This window comes from Grus americana, chromosome 3 (genome assembly GCF_028858705.1).
Source record: "Grus americana isolate bGruAme1 chromosome 3, bGruAme1.mat, whole genome shotgun sequence".
In the NCBI taxonomy this organism is placed as follows: Eukaryota; Metazoa; Chordata; class Aves; order Gruiformes; family Gruidae; genus Grus; species Grus americana.
Genome location: NC_072854.1, coordinates 102,970,604 through 102,997,218, shown reverse-complemented (window position 1 = coordinate 102,997,218; position 26,615 = coordinate 102,970,604). Strand labels below are relative to the sequence as shown.

Here is a 26,615-nt window from a genome sequence, read left to right as displayed (position 1 = left end):
TAGGATTAATTACCTGAATTGCAAGGCCCCCTTAGCCAGTCAGCACGTTTCTGGCAGGGCACATGGTGACCTGGGCCTGGTTATATATAGTATAGGGATAGTAGGGGAGCACCTGGGTTGTAATGGCAAGGCTCGATCCAGTCTGATAACAGAATCAGCAGTTTTTAAAAATGAGTCTGCAATAATCGCCTTCTGCATCAGCTGGATCCTACAAGACCTTTAGGAACTCATGTCTTCACTGCTAGTAAGCTTTTTTAATTGTACAATGCTCAATTTATGCACACGCATATATATGCACACGTATATGTGAGGAGAAAGAATCCCAAGAAACACAGGAGGCACAGAATGCAGATACTGAATGCTCCTGTGTTTAATTACCTAGATGGAACACTTACTTGGTCAATTTTCCATGTTATTTTAATTCATTGTCCTCAAGTTTAATACCGTATAGCAGGCAGGAATATTTCGGTAATTTTTCATGTGAGAAAAAAACACAGAACCTTCCTTTTATTCGAAACATGTTCTATAAAGGGAAAATTCTCTGACAGTATGTTGGTCAGCCCAAGGGATTTTCCACCCCAGACTCCTGAGGCACGTATTATAGACAAGTGGAAATTTCACAGTGTAGCTCTGAACCTTCTCCCCAAAATGTTTTCGTCTGCCATGTTGTGCACCATCAATTTCAATCAGCTGCATTTGCAGTTGAGGTGAAATCAAATATTGAAATGAGATCCAACTACAGACGCAGAAAGCTCCAAGTTCCATGGCACTTGGAAAGCAGAGTCAGCTAACTTACCAGGTCCTGACGTGTTACGCGTGGCAAAGAGTTGCGATGAGGGTGGAGAAGAGGCAGGGGCAAATCTGCAGTTTGCGTGCATCTAGCTGTTGGAGAGATTAGGGGGAACAGTTTAGCGTGTAATGGCTGCTGCGCGTAGGTTTGTTCAAAGACGAAGCTGTACTTACTGGCATAAATATATCCATGACATTAGCAGGTTGCAGGGTGGTGTATTTCTAGCCAGAGATTTTCTTATAGCTATGTTATAGCATCGTGCCTGCCTTAATGAACAGGCATTAGACTCTGAACTTGCTACGATTCAAGCTATATCCGGTAGCATATGCAAGTTACCGTGACCCTTGTGTCTTTCATTAATTAACTGCGCTTGCAGTGAGAAGAATTTTGAGTCCTTCCCCATATCATCGGTCTCTTGTAGAAAGCCATTCTACTCTGTGATCCGTTCTTCACTTTTTGCTATTTTGAAGTTTCCCAGAGATAAAGTTAACTGTTGTGTAGATTCAGGAGCGCGTTGCTTAGTGTCAGTGAATCTTTAGCTACAGATTTAACGTGCAATATGCATTCTGAATTCTAATGATCTTCATTCAGTGAAATTGGTAGGAGTCTATTTTGAAGAGTGTCTTTGCGTTTCGAGTTACTTTACATTTTCCAGACACCATTAATGACTTGTGTCTAATATATTCAACACAAATTTGGAGTTCACAACGATCACAGCATTGCGCCTAGCACTTCAACAATGACGAGTAACTTACTGTGTACTGTAATCCTCGTGTATGAAGCACACCCTGGTCTCTGTAATCAAGAGGCCACTGGGGAACTGGGTGCTTCAGAAAGGCAGCAGGCAGGGAACGCAGGTAGAGTTGGGGACGAGCAGTGCACGTGCCGTGCAGGATGCTTCCATCAGTATCATCAACCTACAGAGGGCAGTGTCTGACAGGAGGCTTAGATGGGCATTTCAGGAGATCAAGTCAAGAGAAGAGGGTGTTGACAGGGAATACTTGCCTACTCGTAACTGTAATCAGCCAGCATCAATGACAAATACACAATCTTTCAGATAACCTGCTTGGAGGGGAAAAAATACACCTAAAAAGAGTTTATGACAGAGGGAGGTAGGGGGACAGCCTGCCGTGGGTCTCCCGAGTTCCAGTGCTGCAGCCAACACAGGTGAACTAGAATTTGCCATCGAGAGCTACGCGGACGAGTGTACTGTCTCCGTGGTAGAAAGTGGTAGCTATTTATATACCGAATGGCAATGCTAAACAATTTAGGAGAAGCAGTGAAGTGTGTCCTATCCAATTAAAAATGCAGTGAGAATTTTAGGTAGGCAAAATGTAATTATTTAATTGGAATTTGACCAGGATGCTTTTCCACTCTTAAAATAAGTATAAATTACATGAGCTGTAAAACTTTAAATTATGAAAATATTTTGAGGTCTTTGAGCATGGTAATTGGAGCTATATATTCAACTTTGTTTTTAACCTGACACTTCATAATAGCTGTTCCCTAAAGCTAAAGGGTTTTTTACATTCTCGAATATCCCTTAGTGAAGCAAATTAGCAATCAGTCTGGAAAATATTTAAGTAGTACAATCACATTATTTACACAGACACTTCCATTGTGCAGAGTTCTCTGTGTTCCCAAATATTTGTAGGATCACCTCCTCAGCTGTCAACATTCACACTCAAACCTCCCTCTTTCCTAAAGCTCTGTATGAGAATCCGTTTAGACCTATAGAAAGACTTGCCTTGATTTCGCTGTGCTTCGGATCAATCCTTAGATATGCAGGTCACAATCTGAAACCTGTGTGGACCTCAGAGCTTTATTATTTGCCTTCTGCTTGACTTACCACTTTTGTTTAGATGGGGGAGGGGGACTTGATGCAATTCCTTGCACAAAGCTTTTTTTTCTTCCTCCTCCTTATTATTAACAAAGAATAGAATCCTACTGTGGAGAATTAGGGTCATTTACTGTAAGCAGAATAAGAGTCTGCTCTTATCTAGAACCATATTTCAGCCCTTACAGAAACATCAGCATCTGGCCAGAATGATAGAATGTTTATTGTGAAATATATTACTTAACTGTTTACGTTATCAATACGGTGCAGATAAAAATCTACAGAAAGGTTACATTTGGTATTTGGGAGAATTTTAAAACACCATCCAGCATGCCTCTGGAAATGGGTTCTCTGATGCTGTGGCTACAGGCAGCGATTCCAGTTGTTGAAATCATATTGTCCAAAATACACTCCCCAATTAGCTTCCCATTAGGTTGAGGAATTCCAAGTATTTATTCTGTAATTTTTGTACGGGCGAGGAGTGTTCTCCTGGGGTTCCCTAAATTAAAACCACTTTTCTTAGGAAGTTCCCCCCCCCCCCCCCCTCCCCACCCCCTCAGTAAAGGCTTTTTTATCATTGAGTTTTGCTCTTGGGCTTTTTGCTCACTGCTTTGCAAGGACTGAAGGCACAGTAAGTCCTCTCGTGGTACTCCCATTGATACATTTGTACAGTGCTGAGGTACCGGCTCCATGTTACATCCATACTTGGCTCTCGTTATCCTCTTATCAAGCTCTTTGCATCCCTTTGTTTATTTGAGGAGACAGGAAGACTGTGTGAAGGCTGCTTAGTCAGGGATATCAGCGTTGTTGGCAGGGGAATGATTGCCAGTTGAAAAACAAGGCATTATTGCTCATTTTTTCCCTCTTATTAGTTTGATTACATTTGCAAATCAAATCAATCCATCAGACATGATCAGGCCTCGTCCGCATTTTAAGGAATAGTAATCTCCGTCTAATAAGATGCAAATGTGTCACATCGGTAAGTAACCAATAAATCATCGTCTTGTCTTTGGCAATCATTAAATATCAGAACCAACAGTCAATTTTTAGTATTTTCAATTTGCGATATGCCGCTGGAATATAAAGATAGATGGACGTAATTACACAAACCAAACACTATTTCAGTTCATTCCAGACAGCAAATTTAGTGGAAGGTATAACTGGCTTGTCATCACACTACATTATTCCTGGCGGTTCATGCAAAGTTCACAGACAAGCTTCAAATGGACATTGCTTTTTTTACTTCCCTTAACAACATTCCCACTACCACCACCAAACTTCAATAAATGACTTGAAATGCTGTAGGACATCACTTCCATCAGCGCACAAAAAGGCACAGAAAGAGAAACATTACCCCTTTTCCCGGTGCTGGCACCTTGTGCGTGTGTAAGACTGAAATCCAAAAGTTTCCTAATTCTTGCTACGTTCTTCCTCTCTCTTTCTCTTCTTTTCTTTTTACATGTTTTAATCTGAAACTTCAGGTTTTCCACTGACACAGAATATGTTTTTCAAAATTTTTGCAAATTAGCTGACATTTAGTAATTTCAGAACATAGTGAAGACAGACAGTGAGAAGGATTGGCACGCTAGCTTCCCCCTCTCTTCCTCCCATCCCCATCTTTTTACAGGAGTGGAAATTCAAATTGTTTTTCTTTATCCTTTTTTTTTTTTTTTTTGAATTGATTTGGGATTTGGGAAAATTGATTGCCTCATGTGCATCCCAGGGATTAATTGATATGTCTATTGTCTGATTCGCAATGTCTTGCTTTCCATTAATGACTCTATTTGTGTACAACAATTTACATGCTTTTCAAGAGAGAAAAAGGCATAAGCTTATATCCTGGCAGCACTAGTGGCAAAAGAAGCCCAAATCTTGTCTTAAACAGCATAGCTTTTACCCAGCTATTTTGGACTGTTTTAATAGTTTAGGGTGCAGACTCTAAACATACAGACCTACAGGCAGATTGCTGATTTTGACGACAGTTTGGGCTTGTTGGAAATTATATTACTGGGCCTCCTTACAGTGCTGAAATAAGTGAGGGAGAGTGAGCGCACAATACTGTCTCTCTACTATGACACAAGCGGCTATGCGGAAATAAGAAAAGAGGATTTTGTAGGCTTGTGCTGACCAGCGCACCAAAGCCAGACAGTGGCCTTACTGTATTTGACCTGAAGAAACTTCTTGCCGTGAGCTGCGTGCCCTGGGCGGACCTGCTATTGCAGCATCCTGTCCGTTGTGTTTGTTTCAGCGAACTCGCTTTGAGAAGCTGAACGTCAGGTGCTTTGGAGTGACTTTTGGAGAGATCCTTTAGCCCCCTCTGTGAGAAAATAGTTTTCACAGTAGCAGTTTGATTGGATTTGGTAAATGAATTAAATAGAAATTAAGGAAGAGGCTTGCTTGTAAGCACACCTACTTGCTTTGTGGGTTCCCCATCGTGTTGAGCTCCTGTTAAGGAGCAAAGGGTGGGGAGGGTGATTTTGGAAACATGAACATTTAAACTTCTGGATGGTCACTGCATGTTATTCATTCTTGGCATCAAAACTATTGTTCTATGGTGAGGGAAAATTGCAAAGAAATACTTGTGAGCTGTACATGGTGTTGGTTCCACGTGCTGGAGATGTAGACAACTTAAAATGTACCATCAATTAACAAATATTGCTTCTTACTGTTTTGAAACAAAAGATGTTATTACCTGGTTTTACCTATTTTTATCCTCAAACTGCTGTAAATCTGTAGCAGCTTTGTGAAAACGAGATTTATTCCAGATTTAAAATGAAGCAACTTTAGCTCTGTTGTCTTAACAAAGTTTGAGCTTCCTGGCACTTTTTTCCAAAGGTCTCTTTACATTAACATATTCCAGAATGTTTCATACCTCAGCTGCTAGACTAATGCTGCCTAGGTCTCTTGCAAAAGTCTCCCGTTTCCGTAATCTCCAGAGACTTTGGTGAGTAAAAGCTGCACGCAGAGCCCATGTGCCTGAGATGCTCAGTACCAGAACCTTATGTTCTGTCTAACCAATTTACATACTACCATGGTATGTTTAATTTGCTTTTTCATCAAATCAATAATGGGTCTAATTGGAAAAATTGGCAGAGCTACATACAACCTAACTACCAATGTCAGTGTTTTCAGGAAATCAGAGATGTTGCACAGCTACGCAAGTGACACCTGTGTTAGTGATGCACCTCTGTTACGAATGTGTACAGAAACAAACATTACTCAGGTGCAGCATCTGTACCAATTCATCACTATGCTATCAGAATTAATCACCTGGTATTCAACTCAGAGAATAAAATTTACATCTTAATGTATGACACTTACTCCAGCACATACATGCACTACTAAACATGGTACTATTCACTCCTGTTTGAAAGTGTGCATCTATTTTCGTAAGCGAAGCCTAGCAATTCTTCTTAGCAAACTCCCAAACACTTGGGATGGCTGCTTCTGTTACCTTACATCCCTGGAGCTACGTGTCTCAAATCCTGCCTGTACTTTCACAGGCAAAAGGGGTTTTTGAAGATCTTTAGTGCTCTGTAGAAAACAGCCCGAGTGAAAATAAATAAATAAACAAACAAACAAGTAAAGTTTGGCAGTGTACAAGATTGGCAGGTCTTCACCAAGATGGTCCAGCAATGTTGCAGGTGCGTTGGCTAGCAGTGCGGAGAAGCTTGTGTGAGAACTACACAAAATTTTAGCACGTGCTCTCGGTTCCTCGCCGAGAGGAGCGCTCAGTTAGCCCTGCTGCTGCGAACGGAGCCATGCTTTATGCAGAGTCTGATCGACGTCCGTGGGGCTGGCAGAAAGATTCAGGCCAGGTGCACCAGCGGCAAGATGAGAATTATAAAAGATTAATTTTAAAAGAAAGAAATGTGGATTTCAACTTTATGTTCTGTATAATTGCAGAGCTAGTGGGATTTTAAAATACGGCAAAGCCTTAGTCATTAGCATAGGGTAATCACCTTTGCTGTTTAAAAACAAAATAGTAACAATAGAAAAGGTATTGTACATTGACACATGGAAATTTAATGCTTTTCAGAGAAATTTTGTGGGGATTTTTTATTATGTGGCTAATTACATATTTACATGTAATGGCACTAGCAGAGCCATTACAGTCCATTGGGTAAATAATATGCATTTTAAAAACCATTTATAAATATGTATTTATTTGATGGACCAGAACGGTTTTTTGAAGTCATTTTCATCCACTGAGTAAATAATATATGGATTGCTTTTAAAAATAAATATGTATTTCTCCAATAGACATTCCAGGCAACTGGGTAAATAATATGCATTTTTCAAATATTAAAAAAATACATATAAATGTGTAGAAATCTGGCCTAAATATGTATCTTCCTGAGAGATCAAAATGACTCGAAAGGTGTCGGGCATAGCTTTGAAATTTCTATTTTCAGTTGTCAGTCTGTGCCACAACCTAGAGTTAATTAAATGTATTTTATGCTTTTTCATACATACAGTATAATATCAATGTCTGTTTGCAGTTTTATACCACTAGTGCATTTGACCCTCTTGCTCAGTGTTATAAAGTCAACATTATGTGGTTAAGATTGTAGTTTTACTTTGTCGTTCATCTTAATACAATGCAAAACTCATTCATTCTGTGGGTGTAGTTCTGCATCCATAGAAATACATGGAAAAAAACTGGTCACCTTAGTAAAAGCCATCTCAAACTCTGTTGTACTGCTCGATTTAAACTTCCCTTTATGTTCTCTGGTCTTTTTCTGACTCTTGGTTAGCGGGCAAAGTATGAGAAAACATGAAACTGTTTCATTATGTGGGCTTGATTCAGAGCCTATTGATGTGAGCAGGACTCTTTCCGCTGGCCTCAGAGGGCTTTAGTTCAAGCCAGACATAAAGATCTGCCGTAATCCATAGAGACAGCCCAACACGAGAAGCTAAAGGCTAAGTCCCTTTCTTGGCTCTGACACGGACTTATCGTATGACCTTGGGCAAATCATTTAACTTCCTTATGTTGAAACCGTGATTTATACTTCCAATTTTGGGAGTCCTTTGAGAGCTATAGATTTAAAACATTAAATATGATTCACAACATGCTAGGATTGAAAGATGTGAGCACAATGCATCGCCGGTTTATTTCTTTTATATACTATGGGCTAGAGCTTATCCACCCTTTTCTAAACATTTTAGCCAGTTTATCCTTTCATCCATTTCATATACTTTTCAAGAATGTTGAATATAGTTTGTAGACCTTTTTTTTTGTGAAAATACTCATTGTTGTTTTCAAACTTTAAATTAATAAAATAACACAGTGGCCCTGTGAATTTTATATATATATATCTTATATATGCATAAGATATATATATATATATAGCTTGCACAGAAAGACTGCAAAACAGAGGGGGATTAAGTGACTAACAGAATCACAGAGAAAGTCAGTGGTAGATTTGGGAGACTAAATTGTCTTTCTCACATTCTTCCTGTATACATGTACCTCACGCTTCATCTATGCCTCTGACATCATCTATGATACATACAGCAGTTTGCTGATTTTAGTTAGTTAGTTAGCTGTTTGACAAGGCTGTATTTGGCAAGTGCCAACTATAAATTATGTGTGCCCTGTGCAGTCAGGATAGCTAAGTGGGATCCGTTGTCATCTAATGGCTACTTTGATACTGAAGGAATGAAAATATAAATATATAGTGAGGATGTTTCAACTGGAGCTCTATTACAAAGCCAATCACAGCAGCAGCGAATTAGTACAAACAAGCTTTTGGAGCCATTTCTTATGGCTGTTCTTGCACAAACATCACTGAGTCAGTGCTGATTTGGCCTTGATACCCAACATTGCCTCAGAGCCCAGCAAACATGTTTTGACAGAACACGTGAGGAAATTCTCACCTGCTTCTTTCCCATATCACTGATTAAGAATACACAAAGTACATAAGGAGAGCCATGGCGAGTGACTGGTCACCCATAAAGAAGGATCAGCAGGAAACAGGCATTTGAAAGTAAATCATGGGACAAGAAGAAAGCCAAAGTAACAAAAAATGATCTAGCAGTATTAGCACATTAAAATTATGTTTCCGACCTCCCTAATGGCACATCCACACAAGCACAACCATGCTTTCTGTGTAATTTCTAAAACTACTGACAAATGTGTCCAAATACCAGATGGTAGAGTCCAACACTCTGTGGTTGCAAAAAAATGTAGAACATAGGGTGAGGCATGCAAGAAAAAGCCCAACTCTCATGTCATAATCAAATTAAAGCTTTCCAGAGCACCGAGAGCTGCATAGTGAAAAAAACATGTAGGTAAATTAGTGTGCACCAATTAAGGACAGGGCATCACTGATGACGCTTTAAATTGACCTACTGGCGCCCAAAAGGAATAAGAGGGTGCGACAGAGGAAGAATGCAAAGAAAGGGAAGGCTGAAAGCAATGGTAAGAGAAACACGGCGATGTGAAGTAGCTCTGAGCATACCTAATGCTTCTTTTATAAAGCACATAAGTAACTGAAATATTATTGACTGCCTGCCTGGTCATTATCAGCCACCAGTTCGCTAAGACGTGGCAGTGGGAGTAGCTCGTCATAGTGAACGTGAAGGAAGAGAAAGAAGGCGGTGATATTAAAGATCAGCGAGGGAAGGGTATCTGTGCAATAAAAGGTGGGAGACTTGGAATAAAATGTGAAGGTGCTGAGGGATAAGATGGCACAACTGTGAAACAGAGAGTGTGTGTAGCTTAGTCAGTCGGTGACCACATTGAATATGACTGTTAAATTCTCTGTATAATTAAAAGAGATAGGAGCATTCATACATTTTGTTGCAAATTGATATGATCTTTTTTGTCAGTGATCTGAATAAGATTGTACTATAGTTTTTAATTTAGCAGATTAAGAAACACAATTAAAATATCATGAAAAAGATCATAATCTAAACCTCTGGGGTTTTTGTGGGTTTTTTTTTTTTTTTGCTTATCCCTGCCAAGTTGATAACAAGAGCCAGTGTATGTAACAATTACCTCCACTACTGTAAATTTACTCGAGTTTGTGGGCTGAAGTGTTAATAAATACCTTGCAGTATTCCAGAGGGAGAAGCTTTCCATCTAATTAATAAAACTGGGAAGAATACCCAGGACACTGAACCATATCTTTCTTATTAGTGTTGGCTTCTACAAAGGAGAATCCCTGAATCTCAACGCATTAGTAAATGTCATACTCCTGGGTTGCATAGAGACCTCTTGAAAAACTGCTGATTTGCTGTGGAAAAAAAATCACCATAGACTTTAGAAATAATTCAGCTAGGGAATACCAAGTGTAGAAAATCAGTGTAAAGCATGGCATGCATTGTAGCAGCTACAGATTTGTGCTAGTTTTGGTGAATATTGAAAGAGAAAACATACGATTATACCCCCATTTCCCTTCCGGTTTTGGTGTGTATTTATGCTAATATGTTTCTCTATGTCTGAGTATGGTCTTATTGCAGTTAGGTTTTTTTACAGACATAGCAAAAGCTCTCCTTTGCATGTTCTGTAAAACAGGTTTCTTAAAAACACTTCATACCAATGCATAAGCTGCATGTAACTGTTTATGAAACGAAAAAAAAAATATCACTTGAAGAAGGAAAATGTTTTAAGACCAGTACTGAAAGTCTTTCACAAAATATATAATGCTAATTCCCTTTTCCTTCGCAGTAATCCATTTTTGGCAAAAATAAACTTTGTCTCACTATGCCTGACTCAGTTCTGTTTCAAGGCAGTTTGCAGTAAACCACAAATTAACAGCCTAACTTTCTGACCAGCACATAATTGTTTGCTATACTTTATTAAAAATCATAGTGATAATCTTACATTATGGAATAATGATATGCGTTCTCTGACAGACTGGGCATTTACCAGAGTGAGTAAAAATTCCTACAGTTCTTTTCTGAAATAAAATTTGTGGGGTGGTATATATGTGTTTTCTCACATTATTATAATTATTTTTATTAGACTGATCTAGCAGACTGGTGTTACTGCTTCCCATAGAAATAGAAATAACATCTTTGCATTTACTTCTTACTTGAAGTTTTTGCTCTAAAGAACGTTCCTGCTGAGTACTTTTGTATCTGCTTTTCATCCTACCGAAGTGAGTGATTGGGTGGGAGGATAAAAAGAGGTAAAGCTATAGAGCTCATCCATGAGGTTGATGCTAAATTGGCTGAATGTGAGTCTACTGGATGGGAAATGGAGGAGGTAAAAGATCTGCCTGGTTTTTTGTCTGCATCCAGTCTTCTGAATTTTCATAGGCCATGCTTTAGCTAAGGGCTTCACTGAATCCAGGTAACTTATTACAGCATAAGAAGGCAATTTAAAATGCTGCCCAGGAATCAGAGTCTAGCAGTGTCTGTATAGTCTAGTATTTTAGATGTTCTAATGTACAGTGTACGCTTAAACCTTTCGGTTTGGGGACTTTTTTCCATTAAGAATGTTTATGATGTTTCCACATACACTGCAAGGAATAGATCAATTCACACCGTGTACAGTGAATAACCCACCATACGTGCAGATTCAATAAAGCATGTTAACAGCAGATACCGGTCCTTAAAAGACCATATATCAAGCATCCCCAGCATTATGCTGGAAAAACCTGAATCGCACATTCCCTTGCCTGTCTTCAGTTACAGCTTTGTTGACCAGCGACCTGTTCCCTGTTTCAGGAAATACTTCTCTGATCTGACCTGGGTAATTAAATTATTATTTTGTCCTTCAGCAAGACAGTTTTTTTCTACTAAAAAAAAAAAAAATACATCTTTAATAAGCAAAGACTACAAGTTGATGAGCAGATGATCCTTATTCATTTTGGTAGCTTTTAGAATACCCTGCATTTGCTTAGTACAAATGCATGCGTACACATGCCTATGCAAATACACGCTTATACATATACCTTGCTGCTTTTATGTATACGATAGCATTGTGGCTCTTATTTTCATCTTTCTACAGTTGCAGGTCCAGAATGAGAGCTCAGTTGCTGTGATTTTGAAATTCTTTGCCTGGGGCACATCTCTCTACGCTCTTCCATTTTGAACTCTAATTGTAGGCGTAGGCTCCAAACACCTCAAAGAAAGGCAGCCTAAATACTGAGGCTTCAAATTTTAGGAAACTAGGACCTGAACGTTAGGTCGTCAATATATACTCTACTGTTCAGCAGTGATCAGCCTCAGGGGAAGAGATGTGGACCCCATAGTAGGCAGAAGCCTCAGGAAAACTTTTTCTAATTCCTTATGCTTAGACATTAGACGAAATGAGGAAGAAAACTCCTTGTCCTTTTTATTTGGATTTGTAGTATTATATCTGTAGCTGTTTGGCTCTCCATGTAAGCATCAGCTCCCTCTTGGCTTCAGTGACATCATTTGGCAGGGACTTCCCCAGTCCAGCTACGCTGTGAATGAAGACGTTTCCCTCCTTCCTTCCATTTTGAATTTCCTGCGTTTCACTGTAATGGCGCTTGGTCTGTGTTATGAGACAGGGAGAATAAAAGCTTTACACCTATTTTTAATACCATTAATTATATATACTTCTACTGCATTCTCTAATATGTTTTGAGGAAAACAATTCCTGCTTTCTGAGTCTCTTGTTGTAAAGAGTTGCCTCAGGTACGTTGTTCTGCTTTACTTTCTCTGAACCCCCTCTAAATGTGTCCTACTTTCTTTGGAAAGGTCTGAGCCGTTCTGTCATTAATATCGGAAATCAGAGAGTACTGTTGATATTTTCCTTTTAACTTCTTTTGTCTTCTGAGGTGTTTTTAGCCTTAGCCATGAGCACAACATCAGCTTCACAACTAACCTTGGGCTGCTGGAAGAGGTACTAATAGATGCAGTTTTCAAGCTAATGTTTTCGCACTCTTCCCTGGACTCTTTGTTGGTCAGGATGCTGCAGCTTTCCATCTCTTTTTCTCACCTAGAGATCATTTAGTCAGCCTTGTCTCACTCTGGAGTGACTAACAATACATACTTGGAAGGCCTTCTGTCTTAAATTAAAGAGGGCATTGATGGAGGTCATCCCCATAAAGTACATTCTGGTGATGCAGGTACTGAGATCATATATAATCCCCTTGTTCCTTTAACTCGCACTGAATTTTGAGAAGTATTTTCATTTTCAAACTGAAAATAAAATAATGTAGGACAATGTTGCATGAAATTGCATCTCCGGTGCTGCCTCCAGTGAAAGCCTATCACCTGACTTCACCTCTGTGCATCTGGTCAGGATAATGCATTTAGAAATCAGGCACGTTTTGCTTTTTTCAGTCTCGGAAGCAAGTGAGCTGGATTCACTTTTAAGAATATGATTTGCAAACTTGTTGATTAGGATCCTTCATTTGGAGGATGAGTTGATTTGTCCATATAAATCCCCTTTGTCAAATTGAATAGATGGATAAAGAGACCCTTTGCCTTCCATCGAAAATTGCTAGTCTTTAAAAAATATGTAAATTTTTTGGAGAAGTATGAGAGGGTTTTACATCTTTAAGAAACCAAACAAATTCCAAACTGAGTAAGAGACAGAGAGAGAAGGTTGCCTGTCTGCAAGCCGCCAGCTTTCCCAAGTGTCTCATCCTCTCCCCTCTGTCATCCTGAGGCAATGTGCCTGCATTTGTGTGTAGATTTATAGTTTATCTTTATCTATGGCTTCATCTGTAGGTAGCTATTATAGCCGCCTTGCCTGGATATTGTTTGGGCCTGATAGATCTGTCTGTAGTTCATCAAAGGGGAGCTGAGTGGCTAAAAGCCATTGGGTCCAGCTGAGGATGAAATACGAGCCATCAGCCTTGGTAATGGCTGTAAAATTTCATAATTACACGGCCTTTATTACATTGCATAATGATCCTGAAGCAGTATGGAACAATTAATTAAGATTTTCAACCGTGGCTCTTTCAGAAATTAAAAGGTGCTAGTGGCTGAGAAATGGGGAAGTGTCTTGTCCTAAAAGCATTAGGGATGCTTAAGAAGTACTTCCTGGGTACTTAAAAAAAAAAAAAGGAAAGGAAAGAAAAGAAGAAGAAGTGAAGAAAAAAGACAAGAAAAAGAAGATCAACTAGTTAAGCAGCTAATGTCAGAGTAACGTTTTTGTACTTTACTGCTAATTCTTAATGTCAAAGCTGGTTCTAAAACTCCTGCAATAGTCACTGCCGTAAAGCTGTTCCTTTTCTGTTCTGTAAAAATTTTCATGCCTTTTTTCCCCCGTGTTCTGTTCTAGCCATTTGTCACATTTATAGAAGTTGAGCTCTGCACATTATTAAATAAATGCGTGCCATGACTTAGGAGGGTCACTTAGCTGCGTATTGGGGTGTACTGACCAAGGGTTTTCTCTCACGCACTTTCTCATGTCTGAGGCCATTGAAATTCTTTGAAGATCTCTGCAGTTTGACAGACATCCCCAAGGAAGGCTTTTTTTTTTTCCTTTACTGTTTTGATATTTTTCTTCCTTCCTTTTCTTCTTTGTAAATGCAGCATGTCAAATGTAATATAATATTTTCCATGAGATTGACCTCAGACCTGATCAGAAGTAATTAGATTCCTAAGGTGCTGCAAAGGTGTCTCACGGGTTTCTGAAGTACGTACTGAAAGAAAAAGTGTTTATGTATGCGCAAGGAATACGCAGGGAGAAACGGGAGGCCTGAACCCGTGGGTGTACACATTACCTCTTGTGATCAGTCTCGGGTGTAATTCTGAAGGCCAGCAAATTGTGATCCAGGTGGGGTGTGGAGCACTCGCTGTACCAGTGCTTGTAAAACTGGTGAAAAGACAGCAAAAATACCCCTGACGTTCTCCACGCACCGTCAAAACTTTCAGGTCTTCTGGGAAGGAATCTCCTTTTGACTACGTGCCTTTTTCTCCCCTCCAACTATTTTGATTCATACAAATTCTTGATGTAACTCTTGGATAAGATGAGCATTGAGTATTACTGGTTTTAAATTGACTGGTCATCATGTCAGGTCCTATCGTTCTAAATATTTTATGAGAAGCTCAGGTTTCCCCAAGGCACCTCTAATAATAAACTTTCTGCAGAAAATTTAGAAAGGATTATGTGTTTCAAGGAGGAGCCGGCTGCTTGAAGTAAATTCTCTTGTTGAGTCATTTATTCCCTTAATAGGAATTTTCTGATCTGCTGTCATTCTTGTTCACACACTGGGTGTCACTGCCTCTAAAACACTTGTCATTCTTTAATGGAAACAAAATAGTCATTGCAGTCAGAGCTGCAATGTCATTCCGCTACCCCTTGCTGCGTCGGCAATAGTGAAAATGACAGAGCGGCTCTCAGTAGGGGTAATTAAAATGTAAATATTGATATTTTATTATTTGAAATTACTTTCCAGTGCGGCATTTAATATCTCTCCATCTGTGCGGCTCTGTTTAGCGGTCACTTTAGTGCAGCTCTGGGATGCCAAGCGGCGGCTTGATCCCCGTTATGTCAAAATGCTTGTTGCTGCTTAATTTTGATATCTAATTAAGTGGAAAAGTACAGTCCACACTGTAATCCATGGCATCTTAACCAGCTGCTTGGGTATATTTAGAATTAATCTCCACTATGGAATCATCCTAATGTATGCAATTAAGAGTCTGCCGATGGCTAATTAGGTGTATTAGAATCAGGCAGCTTCCTTTTTTTTTTTTCCCCCCTTTCTTTTTTCTCTCTCTTTTTTTTTTGCTGTGTGTGGACTGTTGTAGACTTAAGACACAGCCTCCGGAGGTGATCTTAATGGTATATATGCACTCAGCTAGGTAAACTAGAACTTTCACATTCATGTAGGAGAGAATGTGTGTGACTCTCTTCCCCCAAACCAGGGAGCCTATAAACAACATTTGAATTTTTTGGCATCTGCAGCACATTAAGAAAATCAACTAACCAGTAGAAAAGTTCGAAAATCTGCGAAGAAGGAGGAGGATGTGTAGGACAGTGTTCCGAACTGCCATTTTCCTGCCAGATGGCAAAAGGGTATAGTTACCCAAAATTTTGCAACCTGAAGTTTTTGCTTTGGCTATGGAAAGAGATTTTAGGTAGCTCAGCACATACAGGGTTAACACAGATATGTTGATTGGATCGTAAGCACGGTTTTCTCCGTATGCTAATACATCCCAGTATTGGATTGATATTATTAACATGATTGGGGAATTCCTGGAAACCTGACTTTGCCTGATGGAGAGATGGAGGGAGCAGGGATTGCCGCAGCTCTCAGGGAGGAAATGACTGGAGGCTTCCCCAGGGGAGCAAAAGGCAAACAGCAGTGACCCAGCACTCTTTGAGGAAAGGCACTCTCAAAGCAGACCCATATTAATAACCATAGAGGTTATTAATAAAAGGCAGCATGCATTACGTGCACAAGAAATCCCTCCTTTCTGTGGGGAAAAAAACCCCAAAACACCCTGATCTAAAATAATCCAACAAACTTGGGTTTGAAGCCTAACGTGCACCAGGCTGAAGAAGCTTGAACTCTCAGTTTCCTGATGTTCCCGGTCTGTGTGTGCAAGCGTTGGGAGGCTGATGCATAGAGAGATTGACGTGAGCTGTGCCTGAACTAACGCTGATTGTTGTCATTGGTTTAGTTAGGTTCCTCTCTCAAGTTCATGTTCTTTTTTTTAATTTTGTTTAGTTCACTATAAATTAAGGAAAAGGAAAAGGGTGGACTTTCTTCGTTTGTGTGATTGTGGTTTCATTTCTGCTAGCTGAACTCTTTGAAGGATCTAGGTAAGGCATACCACACGCAGGCTATGGACGGATAGTGATGTCTCTTCTAAGCTGAACTGTGTTGCCATTATCTGGATTGGGTTTTGAAAGAGATTCAACCCTATTCATGATACTTGTTGTTTTTCATCAACAGTAATTTTACTAATGACAGAATGTAGTTTTTATTTTTTCACCCACAAATCTGGCTTTAGTGTATCCATACTCAAATACATACGTCCACAACAGATTGAAGGAAAATTTGTGTGAAATCAATATTTATGTTGAAAATATGATGGGTATTTTTTTCCTGTCGGCTCAGTGAAAGAAAATAATCAGGGTTATAAATATAATCCTACTCCATTTTCTCCCATGCAAATGTCTGGGCACACAGGTGATACCTCAAAATATGTCAGACATTTGAAGAAGCGGATTTCATTTAAAATGCTATATACCTCAGATGCAGACTTTTCAAGTCTAGCGACACCGTGTCATGTCATCTGCCTCTGTTATCTTCAATAAGAGGACAAAATACCCCCATAGTCTGGCCAAACCATGTTCAAAAGTTACAATTTAAAGAACTGCAAGAGTTAACTTTAAATAAGCAGTTCGGATCACATATGTAGTGCAGTAGAAAGATCACCCTCAGGATTCTGGAAGTTTGTACTGCCGACCTTAAGGACACCTATGGCTACATTGGGCCATGCTGGACTGCTAGGCTGAAATTTTAAAACTTTTTCATTGCCCATATCTTAGAATTCAAAACCTCACTACAGAGAAAGACATACACAAGGAGTGCCAACTGTCTAATATACAGGGGGAAAAAAAAAGCAAGCTGTTTACTACTTATCAGGTCTTCCTCTGTTCTCAGAGCATCTAGTGTTATCTGTTTAAATCTATTGTCCTATAGTTTTTTTTTCTCAGTGAATACTGAAATAATAAGGTATGAAATGAAAATTAATGGAAATAAAGAGTACAGTACTTCAAACCATATTTTGAGAAATGCCATTATAAAGTATTCCACACACGGAGGTCTTACCAAATCGGTCCTGTAGCAGGGATGACTCGCCAGTTTTTTTCATCCTTAATGTTTCACTGCAGAGTCTCAGCAACTGAAGGTGGTTAAGGGAAGTCGGAGACATTCCTCATCAGTCACATTTTCCAGCACCTTGGCATTGCTATTGCTAAAGAAGCAGCTCACAAGAACTTGTGCTGTAACTAGAAATAGGAAATTTAAAAGTAGCTGCCTAGAAATATTTGGGTGGTTAGAGAGGAGTGTCTCTGATTTAAGTACTGAAATCAGTTTGAACTATAGTGAGTAACATCTCAGTATATGCTTCTTACCCTGGGAAGAAATGACAAGCTGAAATTGCTCCTGTTTAGTGTTATCATGTAAGGTTTCACAGGGTAAAAGACAAACCAGAAATATTTCTAACTGGTATTTAAATTACATAAACACCTTTTTGTATAGCTTGAGTGAAAGGTCACGCTAGACAAGCAGCATCTTCACTGTTTGTAAATGTCTAATTTGCTGCTTTTAAATTGCTGTGAACTTCACTTACTTAGTCCTGCTGAATGAATCCAGTGTTGCAAATACTTCTGACAAGCGAATATTTGCTTAGTGAGAATCCATTGTTCGTAATGGATTGAGAGGGACATGCAGTGTGAATGCATTTTTATTGCCGTGCCATCTCTCTGCTGTTGTTTCAGTGAGATGAAAGTAGCGTTGTGATAAAAGCCCCGGGTTTCTTCGTGCTCTGTGTGGCATTTCCCATCTTACTGGTAGGTGTTAGTGAAAAAGTGCTTAGCATAGGCATTTTTTTATGTTACAAAATATAAAAAAAAAAAGTATATCTTATAAGAACTTGGACAGCAAGAGTTAGAACACAAACACACTTAAATAAACCCCGTGAAAGCGCGCAGGCTTGGCTGAACACATCCCAGCACTCTCCGAATGCATTTGGTTTTTTGTACTCGACTCAGAGTAATTCTTGGGCACCTCTGTGGATGCAATCGGATCTTCCCTCTCTTGCGGCCGCACGGCTAACAGATGGCAGTCACAACTCGTAGCGCAGAGAGCGCCGCTCACGACAGAGCCCCGGTGCTGCTTTTGCAGTGCTCTGCTACAGGGGCAGAAGGAGATGCTATATAGCGGAGCATCGCCTGGAAAAGGTGGTGGGTTTACTCTGCAAGAGCTGTTGGATGAAACTAATTTCTAAACATAACATTAGTTGTAGCACATCAGGTCCAAATAGCTCGGAAGCTGAATCGAGCAAATAGCCTAAGTGTAGCCCTTTGGCTGTATTTCTGGTCAGTTGTAGTTTGTGCTTTGGGACTTGATTTGTGATTTTCAAGTTTGGGCAAATACCCGTGCTTTTTGTTTTGTGAACTGACACTTTTCATGTGAAATCCTCAGTTGTACTTAAATTTCAGCTTGCTGTGGCATCGTGTGCAGTTATTAGCCCTTTGACCAGGGGCTTCACGAGCAAATGGGTATGGAGAAAAAAAGGAAAAGAAAAAAATGGAAATAATGGCTTCACCCTGGCATAATGAGTTGTATCTGTTTCTGTTCCAGCTTTCACCAAATTTCATCCATAATCTGTGAAATATGTTTGGTGATTACTGAGAGCACTCTCCTTCTGTTAAATGGTTTTCATAACAGCTGAAATGTTTGTGGGTCTTGATATGTATTTTTTAACTACAGAGTATTTTGAAATGCAACTAAATATTTTTTTTCTTGGATTAATATAATAGAAAGTATCTCTTAATTCAGATCTACGTGGGAGATTCAGCTCTAGATGTACCCTAAAAAAATGAACTGTGCCATCCTCTTCCTTGGATTTCTGAGAGAGTAATATTAAGTGGCAGTCAGGCTATGAAGGTTTCCTTCAGTGATCACATCTAGAAAACATTATGTAGCCCTAGCAGAAATTTCCCTGCTGAAATTTCCCCGGCCTTTGTTTACATCCCTGGAAGCCAGCTGAAGTTGTACGATGGATCCGGGCAAGCGCTGAGTGCGTGCCAGGAAGGGAGAGGAGGGCAGAGTGACAGCTGTACGTCCGAGAGCCTGATCTCGGAGTGGAGTTTCTTTACGTTCACTTCTCTGCAGCCGGGATAAGCCTTTGGCCCATTGTTTGTCATTTGACCGTGAGGCCGTGCGCTCTCGAACTGAAGTGGTCTGGGCTGAAAGAAAAGTTTTTTAAAAAGTGTTTACAATACCAGTTTGTTCTTTGGATGGTGGTGACCGTACATCATTTTTGAAATAAGGAAATTGCGCTGGAAACATCAGTACCCATAAAACATTTAGAAGGAAGTTAATCTATCAAAATTAAGTGTAAATAATTTAAAAATCCAACTCTGATATTTCAGCTGCGTAAATATATTGAATCTGCAACACACTAGTGAACATGTTATTTTCAAGCACAGCTTTGATTATAAAAAATGTAAATGAAGACATTTGAAGTACAAACCAGGGCAAGCAGGAGGAATATTTTACTCATAAAACTAACAATCACAAAACCAACTGGTGAAATAAATGGGAAGTGATTATCAGAAAAAGCGAGCAGCTCCCAGATTTGCCAACAATTTCATACCTGTGTTGATCAAATATTCAGATTTCTAAACACATAACAGAGAGGAAGGGAAGTTCATTCCCTGCAAAGTGAAATAAAGTAGGATTCAAGTCAGAGTAGCCTGATTTAGGCATCGCATCAAATGTTTAAGGCTGAAAATAATGGTAGGGATAAGTTCAGCCACTGTCTGGTTTTTGGGGTTTTTTTGTTTGGTTGTTTGGTTGGGTTTTTGGGGTTTTGTTTTGTGTTTCTTTTTTGTCCAATAGTTCTCGGAGTGGCTGTGTGCAAGGCACAGATCTTACTTTGGCACTTGACCATCTGCAGCTGCTTCACTGTAGCCCCTAGTGAGTTAGCGTCCATGAAGTCCATCTTAATGAAGTAGAGGGAAGAGTCTTCAGGAATATAAAAGATTTACCCTGCTTAGCATGGAGCTGTGTGCAATGTGAAATAGAGAGCAAGCGGTGCATGTGCTGATATTTGAAAAGCTCTGTGGTTTAAACAGCCCCGTCTAAGAGACCGCAAACTGTTTTTGGAGCTGGCTTGGAGGACTGAGCGCTGCAGAGCACGGTCAGCTCGCTGCCGGTTGTTCCTGTAATAAAAATGCTAAGGCCTTGTTACCTATTTATTTCTGCTTCCTTTGAGCTTTGGGTTTACTGGTATGCGAAAGGAAAAAAAAAAACCAAGCATATGTTCGGTTGCTCAATCAACCTTTTCTCAATCCACACTCGCTGATCTCAGTGAGTCATTACAGCATAATTACAATTTGAGTGTGAGACGCTGTTTGTAGAAAAGTATCTATTTTTAGCTGAAGAAACACTACAGTCCCTGAAAGGAGGAGAAAGAAAGAAAAAAAGGAAGGAAGAAAATCTGTAACCAGCAAATCAGTGCTATTGTTAACTGATATTACGAGACACCCTGTAGATTTACAATGCTTGCGTTCAGCCACATAAACACCGCACTGAAAAGAATGCCTACCAGGGGTTAAATTCATATGCCTGCGCTGCAGCCTATTTCTGTCAACACTCAGCTCAGGAAATAAACATTTATGCTTTCTGAAATGAAAGTGTATTTTTGAAGACTGGCCGTCAGATATTTTTTGCCCTTCACACTTTCAAATGCTTAGCCTTTTTTGTAAGTTGACTGCAAAGTGCATCAGTTTGCTAGGCAAAAAGAGAAAGAAAAAAAAATCTTGACAAGTGCCCATGGCATCATTGTCAAGCACACGAGCGTCTAGTAGAAGATGGCAGGAGGGTTGGCACAAAACATGCTTCCTTCAAGCTTCTTACCTCAGGGGTACCTGACTCTTGAGAAGCCTTTCAATCCTTCCAAATGACGTTATTTCAAACTGTCATCTGGTTTATTTGGAGTGCGCTGCATCGCAGATAAACATGCTATTTAACTGCAGGTCAAGGTACAGAGTCATTCTGCTAGCAAATGCCTGAGACACGTTAAATGGCATCGACTTGGGGAGGGAGGTGGAAAGAGATGGAAGTTGTCACCAATATGGTACATGCTAAGGGGGGAAAAGGTACACGACATTGTATTTTAAAACGCCATTATGCAGTTCTACATTTAAAACGGTGACCTGCGAGACTCTTAAGGATTAAGGAGCCACACGATGGGCGACAAAGTTCAAAACCACACCATCGTGCAGCATCTCCGGGCGGTTTGGAAAGAGCTTACGGTTGTGGCTGGGAAGGCTACCACCAGTCCAGAAAGCTGGAAGTCTATTTACATCTAATTTGGAGACTTTTTGTTTAAATAGTTACACTTTAAAATAGAGCATGTCCACTTGTCACAGAATGTGGCTGATCTAGGGGATTCATATGACAAAAGCTCAGAGAATCAGAGCACAGTTTGGCATGAAATAAGTGTAACCTCCTCCAAACAATTAAAAATAAATCTCTGCATGTAAATACATATACCTGTGTAATCTGTTATTATAACTGTGACTTGCTGAACAGCTATTAAAAGGGCTTTGGCATGATACAAGAGACATGCTGGATGCTTTCACATTTTCTGAAAAATCAAACCAAAACAAAACCAGATTAATTACAACGTGATACAGCTTTATATTCCCACGAGAGATGCCTTTAAAAGTTAAAACATGCTTTCACTGAGCAGGCTTTCAAGGGAAAGTTACTTCAGTCAGGAAGAAAATAATCATGTTTATCTGATTTATTATTGGAGAGCCAATGTGGTTTATATTTGCCAGTTTTTCTACAATGTAAAAAATTTCTCTTGATTTTTATGTGTCACATAAAAACAATTAGTATATTTACTGCACCAGAACGCAGATTTTTCAAGAGTGCAGTACAATAAATTATAGGCAACATCGCATTTTTCCCCTTCACAGGGCATATGTAATTTCCTTTGACTGTGGCACACAATGAATGTTATTGAAACATAGCATTATTTATTAAAAAAAACCAAAAACAAACAAAAAAACCCCAACCAACAAACCTGTACTAAAATAGCTAAGTAAATGAAAGAAGGAAGTTGGGAGTTTTCAGAAAAGAAAAAAAAAGAATAGAGAGAAATTGCAGGTTAAACTTTTTTAATCAAAAGTGGTTTTATTGCTTTTTGCTTAATTAAACTCCTCAGAAGTGTGTGAAACATTGTTATACCTGAAAAATTGTTAATTTGTAAATCACAGGGACAAAAGGGCTCCACTGCAACTTTAAAGTTTCTATGCACGTAAATGTCAATAGAGTGCCTTCTCCATCATCAGCACTAAATTCACATTGATGCCTCTTTTCTTCTCTGTATTGATCCTTCCATGAGAACGTAGATTTGTATCTGTTAATTAATGCGTCCTGAAACAGCGTTTGTATTAATCAGGCAGATAAGAAAAATTGGATGCCTGCACCCTCATGACAACCGTAAAAGTGCTGGCCCTGATAAAATCGTGGATGGACCTCAATAAAAAATTTCCTCCTTCCACTCAATAAACTAATCATCCTGCTTTTAATTATTCGGCAGAAAGATGTGTGGAGATTGGAGAATGTGTAAATCTATTTACTAACAGCAGTGTCTGGGAGGGAGAATGGGGCTGTCACAGGACGGTGCTGCAGGCTACGTTCTCTGTCCATCTGCTGCTGCAGAAAAACTGGTTCTTGAAAGACGGGAAGGAACAGAAATGTTGAAGCTAATTGAAATCATGAATTCCTCCCTATAACCTTTCAAAGGATTATTTCTTCTCCATTTCCCTCTTATTTATTTTAATCGCAGATGTGTTATTTTCCGTTGTTACCTCTGCAAGACTTTCCTGTTGTTGTTGGCTCAGGTTTTGTTGAGGGTTTTGTTTTCTTTTTTTTTTGAAGCCAGAGCGCTACAGTTCTATCACAAGACTCAAAGACAGTAAGAGAAAATGAAAACAAATAAGGAGGGGGAGAAAAATGAGAGAGAGCGAGCACATGCAGCCAGTTTTATGTTTCATTTTTTATGGATGCCTGGTGGTTTGGATCTGGAGTTTTCTTTTTTATTGTATTAGTTTTGCTGCTTAGTGCTTATAGAGAAAATCCTGTTTGGAGTAGATGCCTTGCAGATTTGCTAGTTTGTGATATATTCCTGCTTGTCAGTAACTCTTGACTTTCAAAACAGAAAAATGCATTTAAGTGTAATTGAACGCCAAAAAGAATGTTCTTACAGCGGGAACCCTGTCAAAGGACATGTAAGCAGCTCCATAAACAACTAAATGAAAGCCTCAGACATGTCTTAAGACCCTTTAAGAAAAGCTTGACTAATCCCCTTTGATGATTTTATTAAGTACTTGTGGTTGATGGTGCCAACTGGCAAACTATTGCATTTCACCAACAGGCCAGGAAAAATCACTTCCTCTCCCATATTGTTTTGTAGCTCCTAATGTGATTGGGATACTAGCAGTTTGATATAATAAATTAACAGGTACTGTAAACAAGAGTCTGAAAAGGTAAGACAGTAAAGATGCTTGCCCTTAGTCATCCTATTAGGAAAGACAGCAGGGGGGGAAAAAACAGAAAAAAGCAAAAGTTAAATTCATTAAGAGGCATTTATTAAATTTTCGGTTGCCCTCAGAAAAAGGATGGTGTGATTGCTATTCAGTTGGCACTTTAATATGCCACCTTGTTATTTCAACAAGTGTAGTAGAGGCGGGAGCCATTACCAAATTAATTTGCATCTTTTCTGAGAAGGGTAGGTGTTACTTCTCTTTCCCCTGAGGTTAAAGTTCAAAGAGAATTTTCCTCTTTGCGATAATCACCTTAATTCTATTAAAACATCAACTCTTCCTTTTTAATTTTTTTTTTCCTCTCCTAAATTATCCTTCTTGGTTTATGGTAATGATGAACAGAGTCATCGGATCCCTGTTTTCACAGCATCAGGTTTTAGAACTAAGCATGCGTGTTTCAGAACAAAGACGACATCATACTAATCACAGACTGTCACTGCAGTACTCCCCAAATTAATATGATTCTTACAGAAAGAGCCTGCAAATCCCAATTTGTTTATAACTTTGTGTGTTGACTAGAAAATGTTTGATTTTATATTGATCTACTTTCCTGTAGTAGGATGGGGAGGAGAGGCACAAAAGCAAAAGGGAGAATAATAGAGTACATACGTGTTTTATCACAATGTATATAAAAATAAATTAAATGAGGAGTGGATTTCTGACAAATCCAAACACACTTAATATTTTTCCTGTATTTTTTTTTTCCTACTCAGGATTCTCCACTTTGTCTCTAGCTGACCAGATGAGCCTTCTGCAGAGTGCTTGGATGGAGATTTTGATTCTCGGTGTTGTATACCGGTCACTTTCTTTTGAGGATGAGCTCGTATATGCTGAAGATTATATTATGGATGAAGACCAATCCAAATTGGCAGGCCTTCTTGACCTTAACAATGCCATACTGCAGCTGGTAAAGAAATACAAGAGCATGAAGCTGGAGAAAGAAGAGTTTGTCACCCTCAAAGCTATAGCACTCGCTAATTCAGGTTGGCAGAGTGGCATGACGGTTGCTACATTTTAATATGTCACTTTTTTTTTCCCCCTCTCCATAATACTTTCTGCATGCTTGTTTTAAACACGGGTTTAGAATAAGAAATTGCTAATCAGACCTTAGTCTAAAAGGTAGCAAACAAAGCGGTTCCAACTAAGAACAACTTTCTGGTTCTAACTAATTGTGGAGTATGTTCCTAAGGGAGCGGAGAATACTGCACCGTGTGATTTGGAGAGTATTTTACAGGCAAAGATCCCTTCAAATGAATATAGATGATGTTCTCCTAAATCCATTCCATAATCCAGACAAGTCTAATCATTGCAATTAAAACTAACAGCAAGGATGCGTGAGAATATGCTATATACGTTTTCTTTAAAGGCAGCTATTGATTTATTTGGTAGGGGGAATCCAGGATATGGGAGGCGGGAGAAAATTCTTATTTAGTCTCACAAGGACCACACCTTACCCTTCGGATCCTCTGCGTTTATGAGAATGCTTCTGCAAAAATTATTACCTGTGCAGCAAGGGTTAAAAATCTCAGAAAGAATTTTTTTTCTGCATTTGAATTTAAAAGTGCTGAAGCAGTGAATACTGTCAGATAAGTAAAAATCGTTTGTGCTTTGTTGTTTTTCCTTTTGTGTCTCCTTAATGCTTTATTGTGGTCTTAAGTCCCTTTTAGCATTTGCATAAAGTTCACTATAGATCCCTCTTTAATGACGTGCCGATCATTAGATACCTGTGTGTCAATAACATGCTCTGATGCTATGTTCCATTGACAGTCACACCGTGCCCCTCCATCTGCTTTTGTTTTGACCCTATCTTTGAACTTTATCTTGGTTGCTGGCCAGTAGTTTTCCCTTTAATTACAAGAAGGAAACTGTCAATAAAATCTGTTAAATGGGATGCAATGAGTGGCTTGAATGGGCGGACGGCTATTTGTTCAAATTCTGCAGCATTCAAGGTATTGACAGTTTGTTTTCTGGGGCCATATGTGACGATCAATCTCAGGCTGGGCTCAGCCGCGCTGAAAAATGAAAAACCAGATTGCTTTTGCTTACTTGTGGATGACGACTTGTGATTTGGCGCGGTCCTAGTGAGATGAGACCTTCTGCCCAAATTGCCCCCCTGAGAGCCAGGACGCGTGACTGTTTTTAGAAATAATTTTTTAATTGATTTTGTAATTAACAGTTCATCTACAATATTGATGCATGAATCCTCAGATTGATAGGAGGGAAATTGTTTTCAACAATGAAGTTGTACTTTCCTATTTGTCTTTGTAATGTGATTTAGCACTCTGCATTTTTAATTGGAAATATAATTCAAAAACATGCAAAGCCAAAATGCTTATTAGTCTCTTTGTAAAATATTCTCCACCCCACTAACTCTGCCCTTAGTTTTAGAATATTATCTTATTTCCAGAATAAGCAAAATGCTGAAATGCCTCTCAAAGATAAAATTATTTTTAATTGAAGATTTATTTATAATTTTTGACCATTGTAACTAGACACTTGAGGATGCTTTGCAGCTACAAGAAGAATTTTTCTTCAATATTAGTCACGCTTAATGAACAGAGCAAGAAAGTTATCTGGAATTAGGAGTCTAAATTGAGAAGGTTTTTTGTATTTATTTTGATTCTGTAATTCAAAGACTGAATTAGAAATATTTCTGTAGTTTACTTGATAAAAAGGATAAGGGGCTAAAATATAGGGATATGGTGTTAAATACTACTCATACCTTTTTTTTTTCTTCCCCCCAAAAAAGG

The 26,615-nt window shown here is 39.1% G+C and overlaps 1 protein-coding gene across 26 annotated transcripts in view; it reads left to right on the top strand.

Annotated features, from left to right (window-relative positions):
* ESRRG (estrogen related receptor gamma) overlaps positions 1–26,615 on the top strand; it is a 407,282-nt gene that overhangs the window by 367,859 nt on the left and 12,808 nt on the right. For all 26 annotated transcript variants that reach the window (XM_054818985.1, XM_054818988.1, XM_054818992.1 and 23 more), the window contains one exon: positions 24,579–24,848. In XM_054818985.1, the coding sequence (XP_054674960.1) occupies positions 24,579–24,848 (270 nt within the window). The remainder of the gene's footprint in view (positions 1–24,578; positions 24,849–26,615) is intronic.